At 44.2% G+C, this 26,552-nt stretch overlaps 2 protein-coding genes across 6 annotated transcripts in view; both read right to left on the reverse strand.

The window, feature by feature from the left end:
• Window positions 1-21,659, reverse strand: part of sdc3 (syndecan 3) — a 40,985-nt gene extending 19,326 nt beyond the window's left edge. Inside the window, exon 1 of one of the 2 annotated variants that reach the window (XM_074612901.1) lies at window positions 21,268-21,659. In XM_074612901.1, coding sequence (XP_074469002.1) covers window positions 21,268-21,330 — 63 coding nt within the window. In that variant the 5' untranslated portion in view covers window positions 21,331-21,659. The remainder of the gene's footprint in view (window positions 1-21,267) is intronic. The other variant, XM_074612902.1, reaches the window with a different exon arrangement.
• A 1,886-nt stretch (window positions 21,660-23,545) lies between these two features.
• Window positions 23,546-26,552, reverse strand: part of pum1 (pumilio RNA-binding family member 1) — a 32,865-nt gene continuing 29,858 nt past the window's right edge. For all 4 annotated transcript variants that reach the window (XM_074613559.1, XM_074613557.1, XM_074613558.1 and 1 more), the window contains exon 23: window positions 23,546-25,298. In XM_074613559.1, coding sequence (XP_074469660.1) covers window positions 25,167-25,298 — 132 coding nt within the window. In that variant the 3' untranslated portion in view covers window positions 23,546-25,166. The remainder of the gene's footprint in view (window positions 25,299-26,552) is intronic.

The raw sequence follows: 26,552 nt of genomic DNA on the forward strand, positions 1-26,552 counted from the left end.
CGGCCACTATTCTGTCTTTCAGAGGCAGTAGCGGGATCAATTTTAAAGCCAGAGTGAAGATACTGATATCATATGAAACTAGAAAACCCAAGAAATCCACTGGTACCAACCATGTTATGTCAACGCTAAGTAACACTCCAAATTTACGCTGAATTTTGGCGAGGAAAAACTGACAGGGCCATTTTCATAATGAAAACTGTATCTTATTAGATAAAATAGATGTCGACAAACTGCATAATTTGCTGTTGTAAAAAGGTAACAAATCACAATATATTGCAATATATCTTATTGCAATACTCAGCATATCGGAAAATGTTTAAAATCGCAATAAAATCGTATCATGAGGCCTCTGGTAATCCCCCCCCAAATGGAAATGCATTTACTGACACTCCCCTCCACAGAAATTATACAAAAGCGTGTAAACACAAAATTACTGTATAGTAAACCATCAAAGGAAACCTGTGATGCAGGTTTTATCTCTTAAAGCACGAATATTCTGCTCCCAAATGCATTCAGACTGCTTTAGTAATGTTAAAGTAGGTTTACTCTAGCCTATAGGTACACACGGTGCAGCTGTATATAATGAAAATCTATATCAGATCAGACTTAGTATCAACAGATATTAAAAATGTGATCTACCGTATACATCCCTCACCAATGAAAAGTGTCACTTTAAAACTTCAAACTCTTGCTCACGGGCCCCCTGACACCATTCAGTCATGCATCCATTATTTTAATAGTGTCTAACTGTGCTTCCGAATCACATAATTTCCTCCCAGCTCACTGCTTGCTGAGTCTTTGAAACTCAACTATGAACTGTGACGCTATTAAGCAATATTTAAAAAATACAAAATCAGGGGTTGTGCCTTTGAATAAGCAGAATGCACACAATAAATGATATATAATAATCCTCACCCTGCGGGTCAAAATCCACTCAGCATCCATCAGAACTATTTTCCAACTCTATTCCTAATACATACATTTTCTGTCACAGTTTTAATGTCTGTGATGAATGTCTCCTCCTGTGAAATAATAAGTATTTGCAGCCCCCCGAGGCCTCGCTTTTCAGCAGTAAGCCCAGTAAAACAGCTCCAGGTTTCTAGTGAAATTATCATTTAGTGTCAAGAGATTCTCTGCAGTAGCAGCTGCAGCAGGGGGTCATAAGCAGGCATCACTTTGTGTTTGTGAGAGGAAACCCGCTGAGCAATTTTACACTGATTAGCTGTTTAAAAGATGGGAAGTGGTTATGGGTGTCTTGGATTAAATAAGACTACATGGGGATTAATACAGAAAGCATCTTAGATGTCAGCCTTCAGACTAATTTGGGGTATTAAACAAAAATAAAGCGTGCTGCTTATGTTGCTTTTAAATATGTAATCATCTAAAACTGCTATTCAACAGTAAAAAAGATCCTTGTGGACATGCTGCTGGAAGTAGTGCTGAGTGGGAAGGTAGAAACATTGATTTAGTCCCCTGCCAAACACATTTCTGATCTTTTCCGGCATGTTTGTCCCAGTTTTTCACACACGAGTGCTCCCCGTGACCGATGAATGTGAACCACTGAGCAAACCTGTAAACATGCTCATGTACAACAGCCAGGAAATGAGTGAAACACTTTTTTTCTTCCTCCACTATTTTTAGTCTTTTCCGCCGATCAAATTCCTGATAGCGCTACCGTGGCTGATCCAAACCGCGGCCACGCTGGCCGTATTAGTTCCCCGTACAAAACCTGTGGGAGGATGGCATTACATTGGCTCTAGTTTGTTATTCCAGCCCGCTCTGGACCTTTAAGCTGTCTCAGTGTGCAGCACCAAACCAAAGCTGAAAAGCATCCAGGCACTAATATTATCTTTCTAATATTATCTTTCTCCACTGAGTTATAAGGACAAAGATGATCTAAGTGATGAATGCCCTTATGGAAAGTCACGCTTTAGCTAAATATGGTCTATGGTACAGTGAGTGGCTCGGTCAGAGAGCTGCAGGGAGAGAACAGGTGCAGCACAGTGGAGGAAAAAAAAAAGCATCTGGATCACGGAAATAAAATTTAAGTCCATTTTCATGCAGAAAGACTTTCAGTATTTATCTGTTACAAAACAATAGACACAAATCCACTCATGACAGTGTTCAGCGTACCTTCAACAGACCGTAGCATCACTTTAAATCAGTTTTGCATTTGCTTCATTGATAGCTTGACGATTAATCCTCATTAGGTGGAAGGCTGTCTGCCCTCCCTCTATTAGAAAATTGATTATGGAGGTCATGATGTATCTTCAAATTGAGAAACTGAGGTTCACTTTAAATAAATTGCTTGAAAAATAGAATAGCATCTGGTTTCCCTTCATTGATTATGTGGAGAATCTGCCCTTTCTAGCAACTTGATTGCTAATGTTGTTCACAAGCGGATATTTTGCTAACAATATATACATTTTCTGTTCTGCTTTTCTGTAATTACCTCTCTATATAGTATTTTTTTTACTGGAGGTGGCGGAGTCTGCCATTCCCGCACGGGATTCAAATTGCCGATCTATGCACTAGGGATTCACAGGAAATATTACATGCTTGTAAACTAGTGTTTTGTATCGTATCACTTTCCTGCAGCCACATCAAAACTGTATTTGGCTCCAGCAGATGCAAACGGAACATTTCCTACTGCTTCACATTAAATGTGTCAAAACACAGGGTGGCTTCATTGTGAAGGAGTCACAGGAAACGCGGTGTATTCCTTACCAAGGTTAGGGCAGATTGTTCATCATAAAAAGCGTAATTTCGGGGATATTTTTGTCACCATGTGCAGCATGTAGAGCTGCAACGATTCGTCGACTAATCGATTAGTTGATCGACTGAAGAATAATCCCCAATTATTTTGATAATTGATTAATCGTTACAGTAATTTTTCATGCACAAATGGCAGAAAATGTTGTTTTCAGCCTCTCAAATATGTTTTATAGTATAGTAAATATAGTTTTATATCATATTAAACTGAATATCTTTGTGTTTTGGACTGACAAAACAAGACATTTAAAGACCTTGGACTTTGAGAAACTGGGATGGACATTTTTCACTAATTTCAGACATTTTATTAGAACAAACGATTAATCGAGAAAATAATCAGCAGATTAATTGATAATGAGAATAATCGTTAGTTGCAGCTCTAGCAGCGTGAAATCAGAGCCCGCGGTTGAAATGATTATTGACTGACTTCCTTATTAAAACAACCCAAGTTTGTTTGCACTGTAAACAGCTGCTTTTCTGTTGTATTTCTGACAAGGTAGCTGCTCAATGAGAGTTTGCTGTAGTATTAAATTGTGCTTGCCGTTACCACGGTAACCGCAGGTGACGCCAAATTAACCACGACTGAAGTCTTAAGTATTATATATCGGATAAATGAATACAGAGGGTGTTTAACCTGTAATGTCTCCGTATCTCATGACAAAAATGAGCAGCTGACATTGAAACTCGTGGCAGACTCAATAGATGTCACGTGACAGTGTAGTGACACATCAGCTGGCCCCGAAACCGTGTAATGGACTGGAGCTGTGAGACCATCACACACACACACACACATACACACTAATGCTGTAGATCCTCTCATCTCTTGGTCAATATAGGGGAGCAGTATGATGGGAGGAGGGGTGATACAGAGACAGAGAGGTATATCTGTATGTAGGACCCAGCTGTTACACTAATCTGACAATCCAACATGGATTAAAGATCACATCTCAAGGCTAGCGCACACAGACACACAGACGCACATACATGTGGGGCCTCTCTGCGTGGAATCCTCCTCCATTATATATGACCTTATGAAACATGCATCTCCGAGTGAGACAGTGTGTGTGTGTGTGTGTGTGTGTGTGTGTGTGTGTGTGTGTGTGTGTGTGTGTGTGTGTGTGTATCACTGTCCTGCAGCCAGAAATGCCTTGAGATTCTGACACAACTGCTGCTCCCACACTCCACAATACGCCGACGTGTGTTTGTGTGCTTACGAGGGTGGGTGCGTGTTAGAAGATTTGTCCATGGTGTTCAGGGAGTGCCAGTGTGTGTGTGTGTGTGTGTGTGTGTGTGTGTGTGTATTGATGTTTGGTTGGAGAAATGTTGCAGTGAGCGGTGAATGCCGCTGGTTGGCTGGTGGGTCAATGACTGTGTTTTTGTGGCTGCTTCTATGAAGTGCCGGAGAGAGAGAGAGGAAACGGAGCGAGGCTGAATGCCGATTTATATGTGCGTGTGTGTGTGTGTGTGTGTGTGTGTGTGTGTGTGTGTGTGTGTGTGTGTGTGTGTGTGATTACAGCCTGGCTCAATGGGCCTATTTCTGCAGGGCCAGTGGGAGGGCGTGGCGCCTGTGGCTGGAACTTTTCTCGTGTTTCTAAGGAACTTTTCAGAAGGGGCTCAGAAATGCGGCTGCGTGTGAGAGCGAGCGCCCCGCGGACCATGATGCCTTTGTGTGGCGGAGAGCGAGAGAGAGGGGTACTCAGAGTACACTCAGAAACGGTAATCAATGGTCTCTTCTCAGCCCCAAATCGAAAACCTTAACACACACACATCAATGGTCTCTTCTCAGCCCCAAATCGAAAACCTTAACACACACACACACACACACACACACACACACTAAGACAATCCACACACAAACAGCCGATGATGAGAATCACATTTTCTGCCCACAGACAGTGATGTGAATCACAAGGCAGCGTCATATAATTACAGCTTGTGTAATCAGGCTAATGACAGTCATGCGACTTTACAGACCCCGAGGAGGGAGCGGCGAGGAGACGGAGACAAATCGATGCATGAAAGGCAGAGTTTTAGAGAGGAAAGGGTGCAAATACTTGAGAGGAAAAAGCGGGGTGTGATGATGGGATGGATGGACCCAGAGGCAGGCGAAGGGGGGGGTTGAGAACGAGAGACGAGTGTTTTTGTCTTTGATGCAGAGGAGAAAAATCCAATCAGCTCTGTGTAATTCAATCTGGAATGGAAAGATGCACCTTAGCGAGTGTGTGTGCAGAGGGCATGATGCATATTATTATCATGCCATACCTTCATTTCTCTCTCTCACACACACAGAGGAGGTAAACAAATTGCTGCTCCGGGGGCACCGGAGCAGCTGACCTTGCTCTGCTCTCTTGGCTCCTTCCCATTGGTTGAGTGGCTTTCGCGACCTGGCAGCCAATCCCGAGCCTTGGAGCGGTTTCCAGCCAATGCCTGCGGGCCAAGGGACTGTCGGCGCAGCCAGATAGTCGATTGATTCTTCATGTATCATAACAGATCTTGATATCGAACACTAATTACGATAAGGCGAGAGCAGCATATGGTCTCTGTCTTAATGGGCCACGCAGGCTGAACGCTTGTGACCTAATCAGATGTTTATCATGAGACACTGATTAACTCAAACGAATCAGTGTCAGAAGACTTCAACGAATCCTGAGCCAGCATGAGAAACTAGGAAGGAAATGAGCCTCTGTTTCAATGAATGGCTCATGTGTTGTCTCTGTGCATCATCTGATATGATTGTATAAGGCTCCCGGCCTGTGATCAGGACCCACCAGAGGGACCGCAAGATGTTTAACCCTTTAACATCCACTGCCCCAGAGATATTTTTAAGATTTCTTTAATATACCCTTCTGCATTGCACCTGAATTATTTATGCAACAGAGCTATTTCTTGTAAAATGTGTGATAATGTTTCATCTTCAGGCCTCTTAAGATGCTCAAATGAATAATTTGAGCAGGGGGAAATCACTCTATGGTTGAACTACTTGAAGATAGAGTAGTGGACGTACGCAACTAGTAATGAGCGGGTCACATTTTAAAGGAACATTTTGGGTAAATAGGCTTATTTGCTTTCTCTGTGAACAACAAGTGAAGTCTTGTCGTCACGCCTGCTGAGCCGAGTTCACACTACACGACTCTCAAAGTCTTCAGGTTGCCGTACTGTTCACACTACACAACTTACTTTCTTGTAATCGTGAGTCTTGAAGTCGTTGTGGTTTTCACACTACAGGACTGACTGGCGACAGGAGGTCACACCCTACAAGAGCCGGGAGGAAACCCAGATGAGGTCTCCAAACTATGTTTTGTCACAAAAATACATGCGAGAAGTGACAACGGGCGTAGTCACGCTTGTTGATGTTGTCGTTGACATACGTGTCCACAAAATAGCCTCTTTCCACCACACATCTTTACTATTTCCCCTCCGTAGATCATTCACTGTGTTATATTTATTCATACAAAAATCCAACACCCGAGGTGCAACAACAACTTTGGTCCGTGTTGATAATGCAACACATACAGTAAGTTCCTGCTGTTGCAGGCAGTGGGAGACTCCGGGGTCTGAGAAGTGAAGCCAACGCTGAAGTGCCTTAAACTTGCATTCTTTCTAACAGCCAGCAGGGGGCGACTCCTCTGGTTGCAAGAAGAAGTCTGATTGTATAGAAGTCTATGAGAAAATGACCCTACTTCTCACTTGATTTATTACCTCAGTAAACATTGTAAACATGAGTTTATGATCTCAATCACATGTTTCAAGTCTTCTTCAATACAGCATGATGTTCATTTAGTAAATTATGGTCCCATTTAGAGTAAAATAGACCATAAAGCAGGGGATGCTTTAGGGCGTGGCTACCTTGTGATTGACAGGTTGCTACCACAGCGTTGTGGGGTCTGGGCGTTGTCCGGTCTGGGCGTTGTCCGTGTTTTTGTCTTACAACTTTAACCCTGTCATAGTGTGTTTTCAGTTCATGAGAGTTAATTATATCCTTTTTGGTCGCCTCATTCAGTGTTCACTTGTACTTAGCTCCATCCTCTCGTTACACTTCTGGTTGCAAAAAACCAAGATGGCGACAGCTAAAATGCCTAACTTGAGGCTTCAAAACGGCAGTCCACAAACCAATGAGTGCTGTCACAATGAATACATCCACTTCTTCTATGGTTACAGGCGACCCCTCCACCAGGTCTCCCGTGTCTCACGCTCTCATTGGCTGTAGCTTCCTTACAGACTCCCCGACAGGTCCAGATATTTAGCCTGCTAGATACCTGGACTGTGTCTGTGACGCGTCTTTGAACAGTTCACACGTAGCGCTCAAGCGCCGATGTGCAAGCACCGAGCTCGGATTTGCCTCTGATCTGGGGCTTTTGTCGGGGAGCTCCAAAAACCGTCGGCGAGTGTGAAATCAGGGCTAAAGTCGTGTAGTGTTAGGTGAACTCGGCATTAGGAGACAAAACCAAAACGTGGCTTACGATCATATCTGGCAACCCCCGCTGTAGCAACGGGATAAACTGCGGTTCATCAATAAATAACTCTGACACGTAACTCCCCCTCAAACCACACATTGTCAGCTTTACAAATGCATGAGGCAGGTGGGTGTAAGCAAGTAGATAATGAGGATTAATGGGTAAAATGTGCAGAGCAGGAGTTCCCCATTGCCACTCAGACAGTGTTATCTTCCTTCAGCCTCTGTTAAATCACCTCATCTGAAAAATAAATATTATACCAGGCTTCAGGTGCGAGCGTGCTCACCCATCTCTGATTGTTCTTTAGCGGTATCCGTTAAAGCTTCATCCCTCGGTGGGCAACATTACTCACTGACTAATTAATTAAGAGGTGGATTTAAGAAACTAATGGCTGGAGAATGATCGTCTAACACGTAGATTAGCTCCAGAGTGTTTGGTATAACAATTGGTGATCATTAATTCCTTGATACTGTGTGCTCGCTTTAATTAAAGTGTGATTGCGCAGCTTGTGGAAGTGGCAAAGCGGTCAGCGTTGGAGTAAACCAGTGGAAACATGTGACTGGAGGACAGGGAGATATATGGGTTATGATACGATCTTGCTCTTACAGCCCTCCTGTCTCTTCTGTCTCGGTATAATCCTGTCCAGGTTGTTCTCTCCATTCAATCCGTCTCAGCTGCTCTAAGCTCTTTACAGGCCTGCCTTAACCACCACTAGTCTCTCTCTGTCTCTCTCTCTCTCTGCCGCTACACCAGTCCACCCCATCCATCTCCCTTTCATTTTCTCTTTTTTCCTCCCCGTCAGCTCCTCTGCTCTTTCATCATTTCCCCTCTACCTAAAGCCAATCCCTCCCCATTCATTTTACGCTATTTTCTGATGAGCTACTCACATCCTTTTTACCATTTTTACATATTAACAGATTCTATTCTGTCTCGCCTCCTTTCCGCTCCATGTCGGCTGCATTTTGTTCTCCTATCCAATCTGCTTCTCTTCTCTTTTTTTCTAATCCTCTGCTGCACTTTAGCCACCTCCCCTCCTTTAATATCACTTTTGTGTGTGATTGCCTCTGACCTTATTCCCCTTTCATTCTCTTCAAATCTCCTCTCCCTCCATCTCCACACAATATGTAATCACTTTCTAACCTGTCGCCACACCTTTTCTGCTTTGTTCAATTTTTTGGGGGGAACATTTCCCAGAGAGCTATTGTTAAGATGCAATTTATGTTCAGCGATTACTAAGCCAAATATTTCTCTTCACAATTAGGGTTGGGCATTGAACTTCAATACTGGTTATTATGAGGGGACAGAAAGGGAGAATGACGTGCAACAACAACAACAAAAGAATCAAACTGGGCACATAGTAATCATAGACTTTGGTATGCCTCTTAACCACTAGACTACCATGACGCCTGAACCTCAAAACCTATTTTGGTGCTGATAGAAATTCGTCTGCAGCAGCGAGCAGAGGAGGAGAGGAAAAACTGCTCTGATTTCACAAGAAAAAGTAAAAGATTGGAGAAAAGTCAGGATAAACAAACCCAATTTTGAAAAATGCATTTTTTCTTCTTTTTTGTTCTATCTTGCTAATCATCTTGCAACTAGGCCTGCTTATTGAACCTCAGTAGTACTTTTCTGGTACCAACTCAGTCATAATTATTCATAATCCTAATTATTTTAGATTGTATTTTAGTACTGTAACAAACAACAGCAAATTAATCACCAATTATTTTGATAATCGATTCATTATTTCAGTCCTTTCAGGGGATTTTCTGTTTTCTATTTCTGCAGATTGTACATGTTTCAGTTTGGGGCTTTTGGTCAGACAAAACAAGCAATCTGAAGATGTTACCTTGGACTCCGAGAAACAGTAATGAGCATTTTATAGACTAAAAGGCTGCAACTAACATTGTCGATTATTTTCTTGATTAATCGATTAGTTGTTTGGTTTATAAAATGTCAGAAAAATCATGAAAAATATTGATCAGTGTTTCCCAAAGCACTTTTTTTTTTTAGATCTGGGCACAAAATGGATGGAATGCAGGTATCGTTTGACTGGACAAGTTTCGATACTAGGTTACTGGGTTATTTGGTTGATACCTTAAAGGCCCTGACACACCAAGCTGACGGTCGGCCGTTGGACAGTTTGGAGCTGTCGGTGAGCGTCCGTTGGCCTAGTTTTTTCGGTGTGTCCCGCACCGTCGGCTCTAGTCTGCCCATGTCGGAATTTTTTTGGCCGATTCAGCATGTTGAATTGGCGGCACCGCCCGTCGGTGAGAGAATCGGTGCACGAGAAGAGAATCGGACGTGATGAAAGCAAGCCAACGAATAAAGTCAAGAGAGTGCACGCAGAAGGCTCTTCTCATTTTTCATCTTCATCTCATCTGATCATTCCAATACACGGATATTTTCACAACGACGTGACCATTTGGAATGAAGCTAAGTGGTGAGTGAGGGTGGTGTGAAAATGGTCAATAAACGCTGCTTTGTTTCATATACGTATCATAACAACGGCTTGTATATCCGCAGTCCTCGGCCTTCCAGTTTCCCTTTTTGAAAGACAATACAGACTACCGAGACCTGCTGGTGTGGAGAGATATTTCATCTCACGCAGGCGCAGAACGTATGTGCTAATTGGCCGTCGAGTGTAGTCTTTGCGGTGTGTTCGGGTGCAACTTGTCGGTCAAGACAAAGGCAACGTGAGGCAACGCAACAGGCGGCCTTCGTCGCCGCTAGTTCTCTGATGTGGGGTTGGTGTGTCCCCGGCTTTAAAGGTATCGAGTACAGATACCCAGCCCTAGTCGCTGCCCTCAATGTAAACTATAGCCCGACTAAATACAACTGCAACTCACATTTGGGGTGGCTGAGCTAATTTTAAAATGTCAGAAAAGGAATTAATGTCAAGACATGCCTTTCCTCTATCAGAACCTCCTCGTCTTCCTCCTCCTCCTCCTCCTCCTCCTCCTCCTCCTCCACCTCCTGCTGCTGTCTCAGTGTTGTGTGACCTGTCATTCTGTCATGTGTATCTGCTTCAGTCATATCATGTCCTGTCAGACAGACGCCCCACTCAGTCCAACATGGGAGACAATTATCACACATACTGCTTAATAAACAATACACTCGAGCACACACACACACACACACACACACACACACACACACACACACACACACACACACACACACACACACACACTCACACTCACTCACACACTCACACTCTCAGTGTCAGTCAGCCTTTCAGACCTGGGTCTCTGCTGGCTAAGATTAGGGCTAATCCACAACTGTTGGAATGAAAGATTAAGAATGAATCACCTGCTGCCGCAACAGTGTGTGTGTGTGTGTGTGTGTGTGTGTGTGTGTGTGTGTGTGTGTGTGTGTGTGTGTGTGTGTGTGTGTGTGTGTGTGTGTGTGTTTGCGTGTGCGTGTACGTGTACGTGTGCGTGTGTGCGCGTGGATGCGTTTATAGAAAGGCCCTATGGGAAAGAGAGTCTACTGCAACCACCAGGCAATATTACAGAATCCCTACACACACACAGCTCATTAGCTTCAATGGCTCGTTCAAACTGCAAACGCCTTTGAAAGAGCCCTTTACTGGGGTTCAAAGGTTTACTTGAGAGAGTCCACACAAACACACACTCACACACACACGCACACACAGCGGGTTTCAGTCTCCGTATTTAATTGGATCGATGTTCTTCCCTCATGACTTGCCCATAATTGAGGGGACATGAGTAACATGTGGGAAGCCTTTTGTTACTAAGTTCCTGTTTATTAAAACAGGCAGAATAAGAGAGGAGCTGTGCAGCGACTGGAAGAGGAGGAGGACGAGGAGGAGGACGAGGAGGAGGACGAGGAGGAGGAGGAAAAGGAGGAAGAGGGCTGGTGGGTGGAGGGTGTAGAGATGGATTGATGGAGAGAGGGAAAACGTTGCAGCAATGAGCTCCTGACCTCGTTCACTCCTCTGTCGGGACGCTGGGCTAAATAATTCAAACGCACACATACACAGTCACATGCCTCTCGCACACAGTATTTCTCGCTCTCTCGTTCGCACAGGCTGCCTCCCCGTGTGCCATCTCTGCTTCTCCGTTTCAACATGTGAACACACACACATGTGAAAACACACACCTATATATATATATATATATATATATATATAAACCCCCCCCCCCCCTTTGTGCACCACTCAGGAAGCTTCCCTCCTGATTTGGCCGGATCTATAAATACTCACTTCCTGTGTCCATCCTATAACCAAGTGAGCAACCAGTGACCACTTACGCAGACAAACACAGGTTTTTACACATCAGTAAGTAGATCTGTGTCACAGTGTGAATATTAATGAGATGATGAAATTTTACCGCCCACAGATAAGAGCAACTTAATGTCAAAAATAAAACTGGAATTAATTATATTTACGCCCTTCATGAAAGGCATCAGAAAATGGATATCTGTAAATCAAAACTGACAAAATCTCTTTGCTATCAGAGAAAAAGATGACTCGAGGATGGTGTTTGAAAATAGAAACTGTGACGCTGGCAGATCAAAGACAAGACTAAATGAAATGATGAGAAATTGGATGACTAAAAAACATTATATATTCAATCATGCATGCATCTTGGAAAATCTAACTGTGCTTTTCGACTTCAGGTGCTGGCCTGAGCCTCACTCACCGACAACCCCATGAGACACCAAAGCTGTTAGGTGAAGTAAGGTGCTTTCACAAATGTATCACAAGCCGTTAAAATTTTCACGCATATAAAATCTCTTCCATTTAGATTTGGCTTGACGTCGTTCCCATTTTACTTGATCTTTACCTCTTCCTGCAGGACCTGAGAGACAATCCCCCTGGGGACGACGCACGCTCTATCTTCCACTGTGTCTTCATTTACGAGCACTCTCTACCACCATTAAGTGCAAACAAACTTAGCGGGCTTTGAGTGGCCATAGTGGCCATTTTCAAAGATGGATCTCCCAGAGGAGCAGTGATAGCATTTCCAGCCAGAGGCAGTCAAACTCGTCTCCACCGATGACATGTGGCCGAGGAAAGAAGTTCCTTAAACAGAGTCATTAGTGGACGGCTGGAGCAAAAGCTAAACAAATAGCCTACTGAAGTTGCCAAAGTGAAGATCCACAAAGATATAAAATCATAGAAGAGCTGTACATTGAAGTCAAGAGAAACAGGCAAATATTCACATTTTAGAAGTAGGAACCAGAAGAGAATTTGGCTTGTTTTTGTTTTTTAAAAATTACATTAGAAAACTTGGACACCAAAGAAGAATCAACTAATTAATGGACTAATCATTGCATCATTCCATCTCCATGACAACTAGGAAAACATGCATCTGCTGATGAAGACCATTTGATACGGCTGAATGCTCCAGAAGTAGCCAGTGAGTTTGGTCTTCAATCAAGAATAAACATTTCATGATTAATGCTCTGATGACCAACTAATCAATTCAACAACAGTTCCACCGATAGACTTTCAGATTCAACTACACTATGAATTGAGGCTGTAAAATGTCGCAAAACAAAAGTTCAAGGGACAAAACTGAGTAAATGTTAAGTTGCTGACAAAATTGCCATCAACAAACAAACAGGCCAACAGATGGAGAGGGAGATGGAGGGAATTGCGTGTTGGAGGTCAGATGGAGGCCAGGCCTCACAGCGACGGCACTCGGGGTCTGGTCAGGAGTGTGAGGGCCAGCATTATCGCGGCCTCAGCTCGCTCTTATCAGTCGTCTGCCAGGAAATACACATTCCAGCGGTCCCATTGGACCAAATTGGGTTTCAGCTCTGCATGACCCTGCCCATCCGGCCCTTCGTTAACCCAATTACCCCGTCGTTACGGTAACGCTTGAGGAAAGAGAGTAGTACAAATACACACGTGAATAAAATGAGTGAAAGATGATAAGGCCATCTTAAGCAGCATTAAGATGCTGGTGGACAGCATCTGTGATTCTCACTCTGTCAAACACACACACACACACACACAGATTTGTTAGTGGGAAGGAAGCGCCCTGTTTTTGAGGTTTTCATTTATAGCAAAAGCTCTGACAGACACAGAAATCCCAGAATGCTTTGTGGTTTTGGGAGCCGGTACTGCGTTTACGCTCTCTAATTTAGAGTCCTGTAATAGCACAAACACACACACACACACACACACACACACACACACACACTACTCTGTAAGTGAAACACAACTGTCGTCTCTCTACTTCTACATTTTTTAATATATTGTAGTGGAACAGACGAACAAGAGGCAGAGCGTGTAGAAAGAGAGAGGAAGAAGAAGAAGAAGGAGTCAGAAAATAGAGAATGAGATATATGGAAAGCTGTGAATGAGAGAGGCAACAGAGGTGACGAGACGGGAAAAAAAAAACAGACCGAAACAGAATGAAAGAGTGAAAGGAGAAAGAGGGGAGGGAGAGGAGAGAAGGGCGATAAAGCTGTGACAGCGGCAGCCATGCTGGTTGTCATGGCGACGGCCGCTGAGAGCAGGTAGAGCACGGTCTCCTGGGAATGAGCAGCGCACGCCTCCCTCCCCCACCCTCACTCTCTATCTATCTCTCGGTCGACATCCCTCCATCCTGGCTCTGTCTCCATCCCTCCATCTCCTTCTGGCCTCGCTCCATCCCATCATCCTCTCCGTCTCTGTCTTCCAGCATCCCCCATCTTCTCCTCCTCTTGTCTCCCACTCCTGGTCCCATCCTTCCCTCCGTTTCTGGGCTCTAACCTTTCTTTTTCCCCATCCTCTCTCAACCCCTCAGCGCTCGATCTGTTTCCCTTTTTTCTTTCTTTCCCGCTCTTCCACGTCTCCCCCCCCCCTGCTATCTAGCATCTCCATCTCGCCATTACCTTAACTCTTTTTCCATTCTTACCTCTCCATTTTATTTCCTCCACTCCTTCCCTCCTCCTCATTATCTTGTGGTCTGTACACCTCCCTTTTTTCCATTCCTCTCCTCTCCTTCCCTCCCTCCCTCCCTCCTCTTCCCTCTATATTCATCTTACCCCCCTCTCCAGAGAATATGTATGGGAGTATGTCTGCACAGTGCTGCCCAATTACTGCAAGGGAGACTCTATGTGTGTGTGTGTGTGTGTGTGTGTGTGTGTGTGTGTGTGTGTGTGTGTGTGTGTGTGTGTGTGTGTGTGTGTGTGTGTGTGTGTGTGTGTGTGTGTGTGTGTTGAGTATCTACACGAGCTGTGTTTCTAGCCCGTTTTGACCTACCTAAAACACCTCCAGCGTTCTCCGTCTCCCTCTGACTCACTGAATCAACAAAACTGCTGCACACCACCGCGACTATTCACCAGCACTGCGAGTGTGTGTGTGTGTATGATAATCAGGACTTTAATGTTAATGTGCATCGGTGCATATATGTGAGCAGGCGTGTCGGCACTTGTGTGTGCATGTGTGTGTGTTGCCGGTCGTGATGATAAGAGGAGCCAAAGTTTCCAGCTGGATGAATTCAGGCTATATGACTGCATTCTTTCTAATTCGTGGGATGACTTGAACACATTCCACAGGGAAAGTTTAGTGTTGCACAATGTTTTGGAGCCAAATGATTGAAGAAAACAGGTACTTTCTAAACTGTGACTGGCAGCGTGAACAGAGAGTCACACAGACTAGAAAGTACAACAATATGGCACCTCGGCCTGGGTATCACTGAGTAAAAATATTGTTTTGTGGCACTTTTCCAGTAGTTGAAGACAAATTCAGATCCTTCATTTATATGAAAGTAATACTGCAATGTAAAAATCACTCCTTTTTACAAGTAAAACACCTGCAACAAACACAAGGGCTTCATCCAGGAGACCACTGTTGGTGTCCTGTGCGTCACGTTACAATCAACTGTTCGTTCGTGTCCCATGTTTACAACTTTCAGTGTCATTTTCACTGTAGTTCAGAGTCATTTTCACTGTACAAACAAAAGTAATTTTAGGCAAAACCATGTATTTCTTTCCTAAACCTAACTATATGGTTTTGTTGCCTTATCTTAAAGTGACGCCAATGGTAACTATAGTGGTTTTGTTGCCAAAAAGATAGGTGGCCAAGGGGCTTGGTGCCAAGGGGCGTGCCAAGGGGCTTGGTGCCAAGGGGGGTGCCAAGGAACGTGGTGCCAAGGGGCGTGGCAAAGCGGTGGTATGTGAGGAGTTGGGATGAAAAAGTGTTGGAAATTCAGAGCATGTCTATTGCCTCCACAGGGCTCTCAACATGGCAACAGCTAAGCTGGCGGCTCGCAGCTAATGGTGCTAACAGCGTTAACAGTGCAAACACTGCTAAAAGAGCTTAACCTGAGGGGGACAGGGCAGACCGGCGGCCATGGGCTAGCAAATGGGGCTCGCTCACATGCACTAACATGCGCTAAAAGGCACATGCGGCCGGCCCGGCTATGTCAACAAAGCACAGAGAAGCTCGGATTACAACACAAACAGAGGGAAAGCGACTTCGTTCTCTGCTCAGGTAGACATTACTCCTCTATATCTTTACATAGCGAATAGTTGTTTGATGCTATATTAATGCTCTGGATATCGACCATAGCACCTTTAAGGAAAAGTACTGAAGTATTATTTGTTAAATGGACATAAACTATCAAGTAAAAGCACTAATTCTGCAATAAAATGTCCCCTTTGACTGATGTATAAGTTTACAATTTTAGCTGGTTGAGGTGGAGCTAAATTTAATTACTTTAGGGTCCCTCCAAATGCTAACAAGATAAATCAGAGGTGTCGAGAGATGATTAATGAGAAGGAAAAAACTATTTTCAAACATGAAGTTTTTGGACTACTCTCTAACCTTTGCTTTTTCGTGAGTTCTACCTCCTTAGGCTTCTAACTTTTCAGTGAGAAGTAAATTCCTTCAAACTTTTTATGGGGGCGATGACAGCAAATACAAGAGTTCACTGTCAAGTGGACTTCACATTGCTGTCTGTACTCATGGCTTCACCATGTAGCGCCCGACAGCTAATGACCAAAATATTATATTGCTTTTTAAACTCCGCTGGCAGCCAATGGAGAGAGGCCAAAACTGGAGTAATGAGCTCCCTGCACAGTGTGGCTTCAACCTTATGAACCTTCTGCAAACAAGCTGCAGCGCCATGCCAAGAATATAATGATTTATAAAACATTGGATTAATTCTTAAGCATTGTTCAAAAGATAAAATACCTAAATTAGCAGTATGCAGTTTGACATTAGGTGTTACAGGTCCCAGAGACTGCTGCAAGGTCTTATGAGCTCCCTTGGGGCACATAATGATGATTTATCCTGACTCATATTGATAGATTTCTATACAGGGCTGAGCTTTTTAGTGCTAATTCTCAGCTCCCATTGTTCTTTCAGCTCAGAGGGTTGGCTCACAGAAATAACTGGAACTGTGAAGGCAGGTTTCTCTGTCTCCACATGCTGTTATCAGTCTAATAGTAAATGGGAAATTCCATTCCTTCCTTCCGAGTTGAATCAGACTCTAAAACTTCTTCCGTGAGAAAGAAAAACTAATTTCAGTCAAATGCGGCACATCTGCCTTCCCATGTGATAAGAAATTGCTTTCAGATATGGGAGAGCGGCATGTGTACACATCCAACACACACACATAAATAGCCAAAAGGGAGGAGATGGGTGGAGGAAAAGGGGGGAGAGATGTTTTTCTCACTGAAGGCTATCATTATTTTCTCTCTCTGCCCAGACGTCGGCCCTTTGAATGCAGCTCCGGATATGAACCTAGATCCTTTTCATTTCCTCTATGCACTGGAAGGTGACCTCCGTACCCTCACCCATCCTTTCACACACACACCTGAAATACCTCGTCCACACCAGGAGTGTTTTCTACCTGCCAGCTTGTGTGTGAGGGGACTTTGTCCTCCAGGAGAGCGAGAAGGACCCACTTCCTGCGTCAAATTGCCTCTCACATTCCACACTCTCCCTCAATCTGCCTCGCTGGGGCTATTTTTTCCCTCTTTCTCGCTCCTTCTCTCTTTCTTCATCTCTCTATGGGGGGCTTTGTCAGCTATCGGAGGCACAAAACACTGATTCATTCCACGAGTTAAACATGATCCTCAAGAACACAACGCGTTTCCGCCCCACACACACTTTTCAAGGAGCGAGGGCTGGTGAGAACAAGTTTTTGGCAGTGAAGATTCACTATTTTTGAGCCCACACACAGACAGATGGACAGTCAACGCTCTCATGAAGACAGATGGATGCACGCACACACACACACACACGTATATGGCTATCCGTGGGACACAACAGATGTCTGTGGGAAAATCGGTCTCCCATGTAAAATATAGTCAACCGGATATGATGTCAAAACCACGATAACAGGAAATACCCACTGAGACACGACGCCAGGGAACACTCATCAGAGGAAACACACGCACACAAGAGTCTGTTGGTTTAAAGCCAAGAGGCATCTAAAGAAAGATCCTGTCAGCAAACGCATGTGACCGAGGGTCATGTGTGCATGTGCGTTATCGGCCTGGGTTGCTTGAGGTGAGTCTTGCAATTATTAGACTGTTGAAGAGTGTGTGTGTTGCCAATTTGAGCACCACCTGCATCCATCTGTGCTCTCCTAACACAGTGTATATTTAAGTGTGTGTGCGTGTATGTGTCACACCAGTCTCCATCTGTACACTTAAAGACAGATTAGGTCAGCTGGAGGCCAAAGATCTATGGCAGAGATTGCAACCGACTGACCCAGCGATAATCTGTGTGTGTGTGTGTGTGTGTGTGTGTGTGTGTGTGTGTGTGTGTGTGTGTGTTTAGCGTTGACAGCCCCTGCCAGAACCAGTGGAGCATCACATCCGATCAGCACAAAGGATCACCAAGATGTTGACATTACAAATATTGTGTCCAGCAAAGAAATGAAGGCAAAACTGAACTAGAGACTATCTTGCGATGGGATCACACCAGCCGCGCGACGCCAAATCGGTCCGGGGGCGTCACTTCCTACCACCCCTATTTCCGGTGCCCTTGCTCGGACCATACCCATCTTCGAACTCAGCCTTCATCTTGATCTCAACTACACACCTGTAAAAGTTTCATGACTGCGTCTTGCACAGTTGTGACGCGATTGCTTTGACTTGAAATCTGTCCACAGATATAAAAAACACCTGGCAAAGTAGTGAAAACCTCCTCTGTGGTAGTTCCCGCTGTAGTAGGTGTCTCCAGGGCCACATTTTGCCATGATGACACACACACAGACCACCAAGGTGAAAACAATACCAGCCACACACTCTGGTGATTATTAAGCAAGGCAATGAACTGCCCCGGGGCCACAGACCTCGAGGGCACCTTAAAAATCTCAGGCAGGCCGATACACTGCATGTCAATTAGCTCTGGTAATAGGCTTATAATTATTAGAACATTTATCAGGGAATTTGCACCATTAAAATACAATATCAACTATATATCACATGCTAAGCCTATTCCTGAATAAAGTTCTGTTTTTAGAAAAGGGTTGCGTACGAAATTCCACACTAACATGCTATTTAATACATTAAAACAGTATGGGAGATATTTTAGTATGTCCTTTACTGTAGTATGAAACCAATAGTACGCAAATTGCATGCCATTTCGGGGGTGAAATATTACAGTATGCAACGCTGGACTGTACGGCGGCATAAATATCCCACAATACAATGCGGTAGTGATGACAACGTTCATAACGGACGTTGACAACAGACGTTGACAACGGACGTTGACAACGTCAATAACGCTTCAATTTAACTGTAAGATTTCACTTTGCCAGGCGTATTTTTTATTATTTAATTCATTCAGACTTTGATTCTCACAAACCGTCGTTTTGGTCACATGAGGTTGGCACGGGTTACCATGGTTACACGTCTCCAACCGGCAAGGAGGCTCTCAGGAAGTGACGACGTAAAGTACTCAGTGCGTCCAAAAAGATACATACTACTGTTTATTCACACAAAAGTATGTTGAACGGTAGTACAACTATTGAGTATGTAGTGCATAGTATTGCAATTTCAGACGAAGCCTAGATCTTAAATTATCATTCCAGCAGAAGCTACAATGGACTTTTATGTGAGCTTGGAGGCGACAGGGTATTGCATAGAGGGTGACAGGTAGGTGTGGGGATCAGAAGGGGCCAAACAGCACATTTTCGCCCCAAAGCTCCTAAATCTGACCATGAATGAAGATAAAAAAATAAAGATACAGTGTGTGTAGGATCTGGTGGTATCTAGTGTTGAGGTGAGATTGCAACCAAATGAAGCCTCTCCCGTGTGCCAAGCGCGTTGAAAAAGCTATACGGTGGCCGACTCGAAAACACGATTGGTCCTCTTTAGAGCCATCTGGAGCAGAGCCAGTGCGTAGAGTGTGCATGTACACAAGGCCTATGGAAAGGAGGCTGGGTCACGGGCGGATATGGGTTTTGGGGTATGGGTTATAACACATGTGTAAGTGTAACTGAAGCTGCGGTCGTGCGTTGCAATTGGCTCAATTTTGGCGAGTGCAGGCCAGATTTTACTGCGCATGTGTTGTACCCCCAAGGACATGACGCGTGACCCAGCCTCCTTTCCACAGGCCTTGCATGTACATGGGAAGTGAATGATGAAGCAAGAGAGAGAGAGAGAGAGAGCGGAGGCGACGGGAGCAAGTAACGTTATATCGACTCCGGCCCAAGCAGGAAAAGTTAACAGAGTTTGGTTTGTCCGCTCTGGGCTACTGTTGAAACACGGCGGTGCAACATGGCGGACTCCGTGGAGAGAGGATCCACTCCCTATGTAGATATAACGACTCATTCACAAGCTGACGAAAACACAATTCTTATTTTCAGGTGATTATACACTGAAGAAAACATAACATTATATTCCACAATAGATCCCCCTAATCGTTACACACTGGTCCTTTAAAAGGAGATAAAACCTCCTGCAGTATTACAAAGATTACCATGAACTCACTATAGAACCAGTAACACAGACTATAAAGGGATATATATATATAATAGAACATTTTAAAGGATGCTTTTCTTCTGCATTCAAAAGCAGATTGTGCATTTTGACTATTTTTGGTGCTTGGCTTCCTTTTTTTTCTCAATGATTCAATGAGCTTCCACCATCATCCGCCTCCTCCTCCTCATAGGATAAATCTGGATTAATCGGTAACGGAAGGTGTGGGCGTGCTATAGGGAGGTGGGATTGGGATTGGGATGGGGGGGGGGGTGAAACTCGGCGTGGATGGATCCGGAGAGGAAGAGGAGAGGAAGAGGAGGAGGAGGTGTGTGTGTGAAGAGGAAGAAGAGGGGGGCTCGCGCATTCCTAATCAGCTTCCCCTTCTCGCGATTCCCGATGACATCATCCATCCATCCAAAGCCTTCGTGCCGCGCACCGCATCCCCGTTACCCCACCCACTTTAACACACACACACACACACACACACACCTCCGGTTATAACGGAAGGATACCCCCGGTCGGTCGGTCGGACAATGAGGTCGCAGTTATACGGGAGCGTGCACCTTACAGGTTGGAGATCAGACACCTCCATCCTCATCCTCCTCATCCTCACGTCCTACATGTACAGCGCGTCTACCCGGTATAATAAAGTCGTTAAATCCGCAGTATGACCGGAGCCCCCCTGTATAACAGCAGGATGTGATCTGATGGAGACACAGACCGACACATACATACCGAGGCAGCAGCGCGCACAAAGAGACGCGTAATCAAGCTCAATTAGAGATTACCCGCTAATTACCGACACACACGCACACACACACACACCTCCTGTGTCTAGGGGACACACGGGCCACAATAAACCCCTGAGACACTGAGACACTGAGACACAAAGGCTGGTGTGTGCGTGTGTGTGTAAAACACGGAGAGGTGTGGGGGTGCACGGCAGCCCCCCTATAGAGGGAGTCACGGAGGGCCAATAAAGGGCTGATAAGTAGGTCGAGTGCAGGATTTCCTACCGATCACCGTCTCATTGATGATAGCGCACTGCACACACACACTCATGCACTCAGTCTATAAATGCTCCAGTGTGCACATGAGCTCCCCGGTTAACACAAAGGATGTGCGGATGTGAGGATCTTACCGTGACCGTGGCGGTGTGAGCGAGCAGCGCGGTGAGCGCCAGCAGCAGCCAGGGCAGCTTCATGGTGATGGGACAAAAGCTGCTGCTGCTGGTGCTGGAGCTGGTGGTCGGTGTCTGTGTCTCTCCGGTAGTCTGTCCAACTTCAGAGCGCACAGCCGGTCCGAGCGATCATCCAGTCGGGTTTTAATCCAAGATCCAAGAGCTTTACACGCTGCTGGTTCTGCTGGTTCAGGTACCAGTAAAAGATGTCCGCGAGGCCTCTTCTCTTCTGTTTCTACGAGTTTTTGTGCTCCAGACCTGATAGATTTACTACCGAGGAGACGCCAGACCTCCTCTCTCTCTCTGCTCTCTCTCTGTGCACACTCAGCCTCTCTCTCTCTCTGTCTCTCTGTGCACACACTCAGCCTCTCTCTCTCTCTCTCTCTCTCTCTCTGTCTCTCTGTGCACACACTCTGTCTCTCTCAGTCTCTCTCTCTCTCTCCTCCCCCTCTCCGTTGAGGGCAGGATGTTCCGTATGGCGACGCTGCTTGGCCTGGGAGTCTGGCAGAAGGAGTGTGTGTGTGTGTGTGTGTGTGTGTGTGTGTGTGTGTTTGTGTGTGTGTGTGTGTGAGAGAGAGAGAGAGAGAGCATGCATGTGTGTGTAAAGATAAGTGGGGGATCTCTGCGAGTAAGGCTGAGGATGCCCCCTGCAGTTCGTTTAAGCACCCACAGCCCTTTAAACACACATTAAACTAACACATGTGTGGTGGGGCGTTCATGGCTGCTCCCAGGTTATGTTGTTCCTGCTCTCAGGGTTGTTCTGGTCGGCTGCACGCCATGATTACACACCTCTACAGGTCAGCTCTGGTCCTGGGCTGTGATTGGCTGATTCACATCACTGCAATGAGCCCACATCTGACAATAATTAGTATTTATCATATTTATGACGTACCAAAGAGTATAGAAGCAAAGAGAGTGTTTTTTTGACAACAGTCCCTGCCTCCATTTTTGGACGTTTATATTTACAATAATATAATGTTCAACATATAGGCCATTTTGGAAAAAAAATCATATTCCTTTGTGTCCTCCATCTGCAAGATTTCACAGAGCAGAGGAAAACAGCCAATCAGAGCCGAGCTGGAGCCTTGCCGTCTCTGAGCAGCTGTCAATCACTCGCGAACTCCGATCAAACGGTCAAACTAGGCAACGCTGATCAAATATGAATCAATATTCTGTTACTGTAATGCCTATTTCGCTCCTCAAATGTTTTCAGAAACATCTTGTAGTGTACTGTTTAACTGTAAAATGAGAAAGTTTGAGATCAGTTGAGGAAATATCAAGCATTGCCCACCAGCTGATAGATTTTTTTTTAAAGCCTGAAAACAGAGCCGTGAGGAGGTGCAGAAGTCTAGTTATCTCTCAGAACACTCTTTATGGTTATTATTGAATATTTTGCCCAATGATGCCAAAGTTTAAGTGTGTTGAAGATCTCAGACCAAAATGTATCGGGCCTCGGGCAGGACCAGAACCAGAACGTGTGTGGTCGACTGGACAAGTAATAAAGCCAGGACCCACCTTGAAGTTGTATATTCCCAAACAACTTTGCAATGAATGAAACTACCACAAACCAGCGGTTGGTAATCCATAAAACAACAACCTCTAGGCGTAACCAGCCTGAGTTTACAGAACCTTTCAGGTGGTTTAAAATCACTGCAGGTAATGCACCTTCACTTCCTCAGGGCTCATTATTATCCTCTTTAAGAAATAAACAAAGCCATGGGATTACCTCCACCAACATCACACCCAACCCGACTTGTTTTTTCAAGTAACATCCTGTTTCTGCCTATGCTCCGAACAAAAGCTGGACAGGTGAGGGAAGGACTGTTTTCTCCCCACGTCTCCTTAGATACAAGTGGAAGACCATAAAAAGGGACGGTGTGTTTTGATAGACACCCTGCAGTGTAGTCTGATAACATCCTGCTGCAAACGTTGGGGTCTTTACTCATGTCACAAGTAGTATAGTACAATTACATTGCTGGTTGCCATGCTAAGATGCCAGCCTTATTAAATCAGTCACATTTATGAAGAAAACTAGAGCAAGCTCCCCGGCACCCTCTCTGACTCATGCTGTGTGTAGTCAGTGTTATCACTGCAGATATATTCATTCAGCTGGCTGGAATAGAAACTATGGCACAGATCCTCTTTTATAACAGACACTTAAAATAAGAAAAAGCAGCCGTTTTGTCTGCTCTGTCCCTTCACTCTGCATCAAACATACAATGAAGCACACGTGAGACAGTTAAATTTTCAAAGTTTTTTTGTTCAGTTTGGTTTCAAAATAAAGATCACACAATTGTTTAGAGACAATCTACAACAGGAGTTACAAAAAATAGTTGCCCAGGCAATAAGCATACACAGGTTCTGTTAACTATACACATATGGTTACAGGTGTGCTCGTAGTAAATATACACAAGGCTGCTCCAAATGTACACCGCGCCGTGGCGGGCTGCCTCTCTCACCCAAAAGGACATGGACAGTATGATACAGCACTTACAGCACTAGAGAAATGCCAAAAAACACAAGAATCTCCTCTGTACAATCCATGGGTTTACCCCTCTGAAAACAGTCATGGGTAATAGAGGGATTTGGGGTCAATGAGTAAAAGATATTTCTCCCACCCAGCCAGCATACCCATACACATGACACGTTTCATGGGGTAAAGCATTCCTATAAAAAGATCTTAAAAAAAGGTCAAAAACAAAAAACCTTCAACATAAACCAGAAGACACCACTAAGTCTAACAGAACATGTCCAATTGGGAGTCAGTGGGAGGTCGACGTCTTAAGTTAAGCAGTGACAAGATAAAGATAAAACCAAGCGTGGCGAATCTTTGTACAAGTACTACGCTGTATAGAAAGGGCTTTTCAAAACAAAAATTTGATATTACAATTTACAATATACAACAACTCATATGTCACAACCAAGGAGGTGAGAATATACACTGAAATGCACAGGGTTTTTTTTTTTCTAAGATTTTTTTTTTCAGAGTGAGCTTTTTTTCTTTTTTCTTCTCATACCAAAAAGGGTGGTAAAGCACTTTTACATTACAAGGGTTTACAAATGTACAATTATACAGTCAGAAGTATGTGGTCACTACTAGGATACATTATAGATACAGATTCAACATCAAAAACCAGAAAAACTACAAAGTTTTATATATATATTTATATATATATGCAAAGGTCTACACCAAGTATACACGTTATATTTATAGAAGCAAGACCAGAAAACGAATCTCCCATGCTAAATGATCTGTCTGCTGGTTAGCTGATGGCGTGTGTGTGTAAGTGTGTGTGTGTGTGTTCGTCTATGATTCTGTGACGTCTGACAAATTAAATACTCGTTCCATCTCATAGTGGTAAATAGGATGGGAGGAGGAGGAGGGGACACTAGGATTGTGTGTGCAGCAGTAGCAAAAAAGTGAAAATGATTTGAGTTCATCAGAAAAGAAAGGAAAAAACACAAAAGAAAAGGAGCGAGTGGAGCGATGAGCAGAACGGGTCTCACCTTTCTCCACCCCCCGCCCTCCTTCCCTCCCTCCCCCAGTTCAGTGGGCCTGGGCTCAGGTGGGGGAGGGGCAACAAAAATCTGACAAAAAAACAAACTAAGGCTGCCTGTAGCAACAGGCTCCTCCCAAAGGGTTGCCATGGAAACAAGGGGTACTCGACGTCCTCGGTGAGTAGGATTTGGAGGGGGAAAGTGGGCATGATGCTCTGTGAAGGGTCAGGCTGGGAGAGGAGGGTGGGGCTGGTAAACATGACAGCTTAAGGAGGGTGAGGTGAAGGGTGGAGGGTGGAGGGGGGGGAATCAGGTGGTAGATGCTGATTTCAGGCTGGAGGGGAGGGAGGGGGGGAGTCGGTTTACATGATGCCATTGGGAGGGCCGCAGAGAGGACCCAGGTCAACGCCGTTCTTCATGTAGTACTTCTCCAGCTTGGCCAGGATGTGTTTTCCATACGTGTACTTCCTCAGGGTGGAGATGTGAGGCCGGATCTGTGCAGAGACAGAAACACACGTTGCACATGATCAAATTGGATATGGGTCGTGTGCACTTCCAACTAGGGCCGCAACTAACAATTATAGTCATTGTCGATTAATCTGTTGATTATTTCTTGTCTAAAATGTCAGAAAATGGTGAAAAATGTCAATCAGTGTTTCCCAAAGCCCAAGATGATGTCCTCAAATGTCTTGTTTTAGATATTCAGTTTACTGTCATAGAGCAGTAAAGAAAACTGTAAATATTCACATTTAAGAAGCTGGAATCCAAAAAAATTACTCAAACCGATTATCAAAATAGTTGGCGATTCATTTAATAGTTGACAACTAATTGATTAATCGATTATTCTTTGCAGCTCTTCTTCCAACACACCGTCTTTGGCGTTTCCCCTTCAGTTGTGCAGGCGATTCACACTACCACAACACCACCACCCATTTATTTGGAAATCAATGCTCACTTGTGCTTGTGTCAGCTTCCGTGTCGTTGCCTAGGGAACCATTGAAACCAGTGACCTGATTTAGATTTATTGATGTGCAGGTAAGTGAAGGGTTGGGCTGATTGGTTGACAAGAGACACGCTATTTTTTCCCCTCTTAAGGATTTTTTTAAGCCCAGAGGTTGATATTTATTTAGTGCTGAAACAATAAGTCCATCAAAACAAAATTAATCAAATACAATTATGATAATCAGAATTTCTCCGCTGTGGGACTAATAAAATCTTATTTTATCTTATTTTGTATCATTAGTGAGTCAAAAAAAAAAAAAAATTAAGACATCACTGTAGGGCTGCAACTAACAATTATTTTCATTATCGATTCATTTGCAGATTATTTTCTCGATTAATCATTTGATCTATAAAATGTCAGAATATAGTGAAGAATGTCCATCACAGTTTCTCAAAGTCCAAGGTGATGTCTTTAAACGTCATGTTTTGTCAGTCCAAAACCCACAAAGTATTATATCAAATAAAAAAAGAGAAAAGCAGGTAATCTCTATATTTGAGTATTAAAACAGCATTTTTTGAAATTTTTTAATGTAAAACTTTGATTATCAGAACAGTTGCAGATTATTTTTCTGTCGATCGAGTAACCGATTAGTCGACTAATCACTGCAACTTTGCAGCTCCAAATATGTATATTTTTTGCATAACAATGGCTCTCAATTGCCTATAAACACATGTTCATAATCACTGAAGAAAGGGTTGAACATAACATTGACTCATAATAGAGTGGAGCGGGGATGACGTATTTT

This window comes from Sebastes fasciatus, chromosome 17 (assembly GCF_043250625.1).
Source record: "Sebastes fasciatus isolate fSebFas1 chromosome 17, fSebFas1.pri, whole genome shotgun sequence".
NCBI lineage: Eukaryota > Metazoa > Chordata > Actinopteri > Perciformes > Sebastidae > Sebastes > Sebastes fasciatus.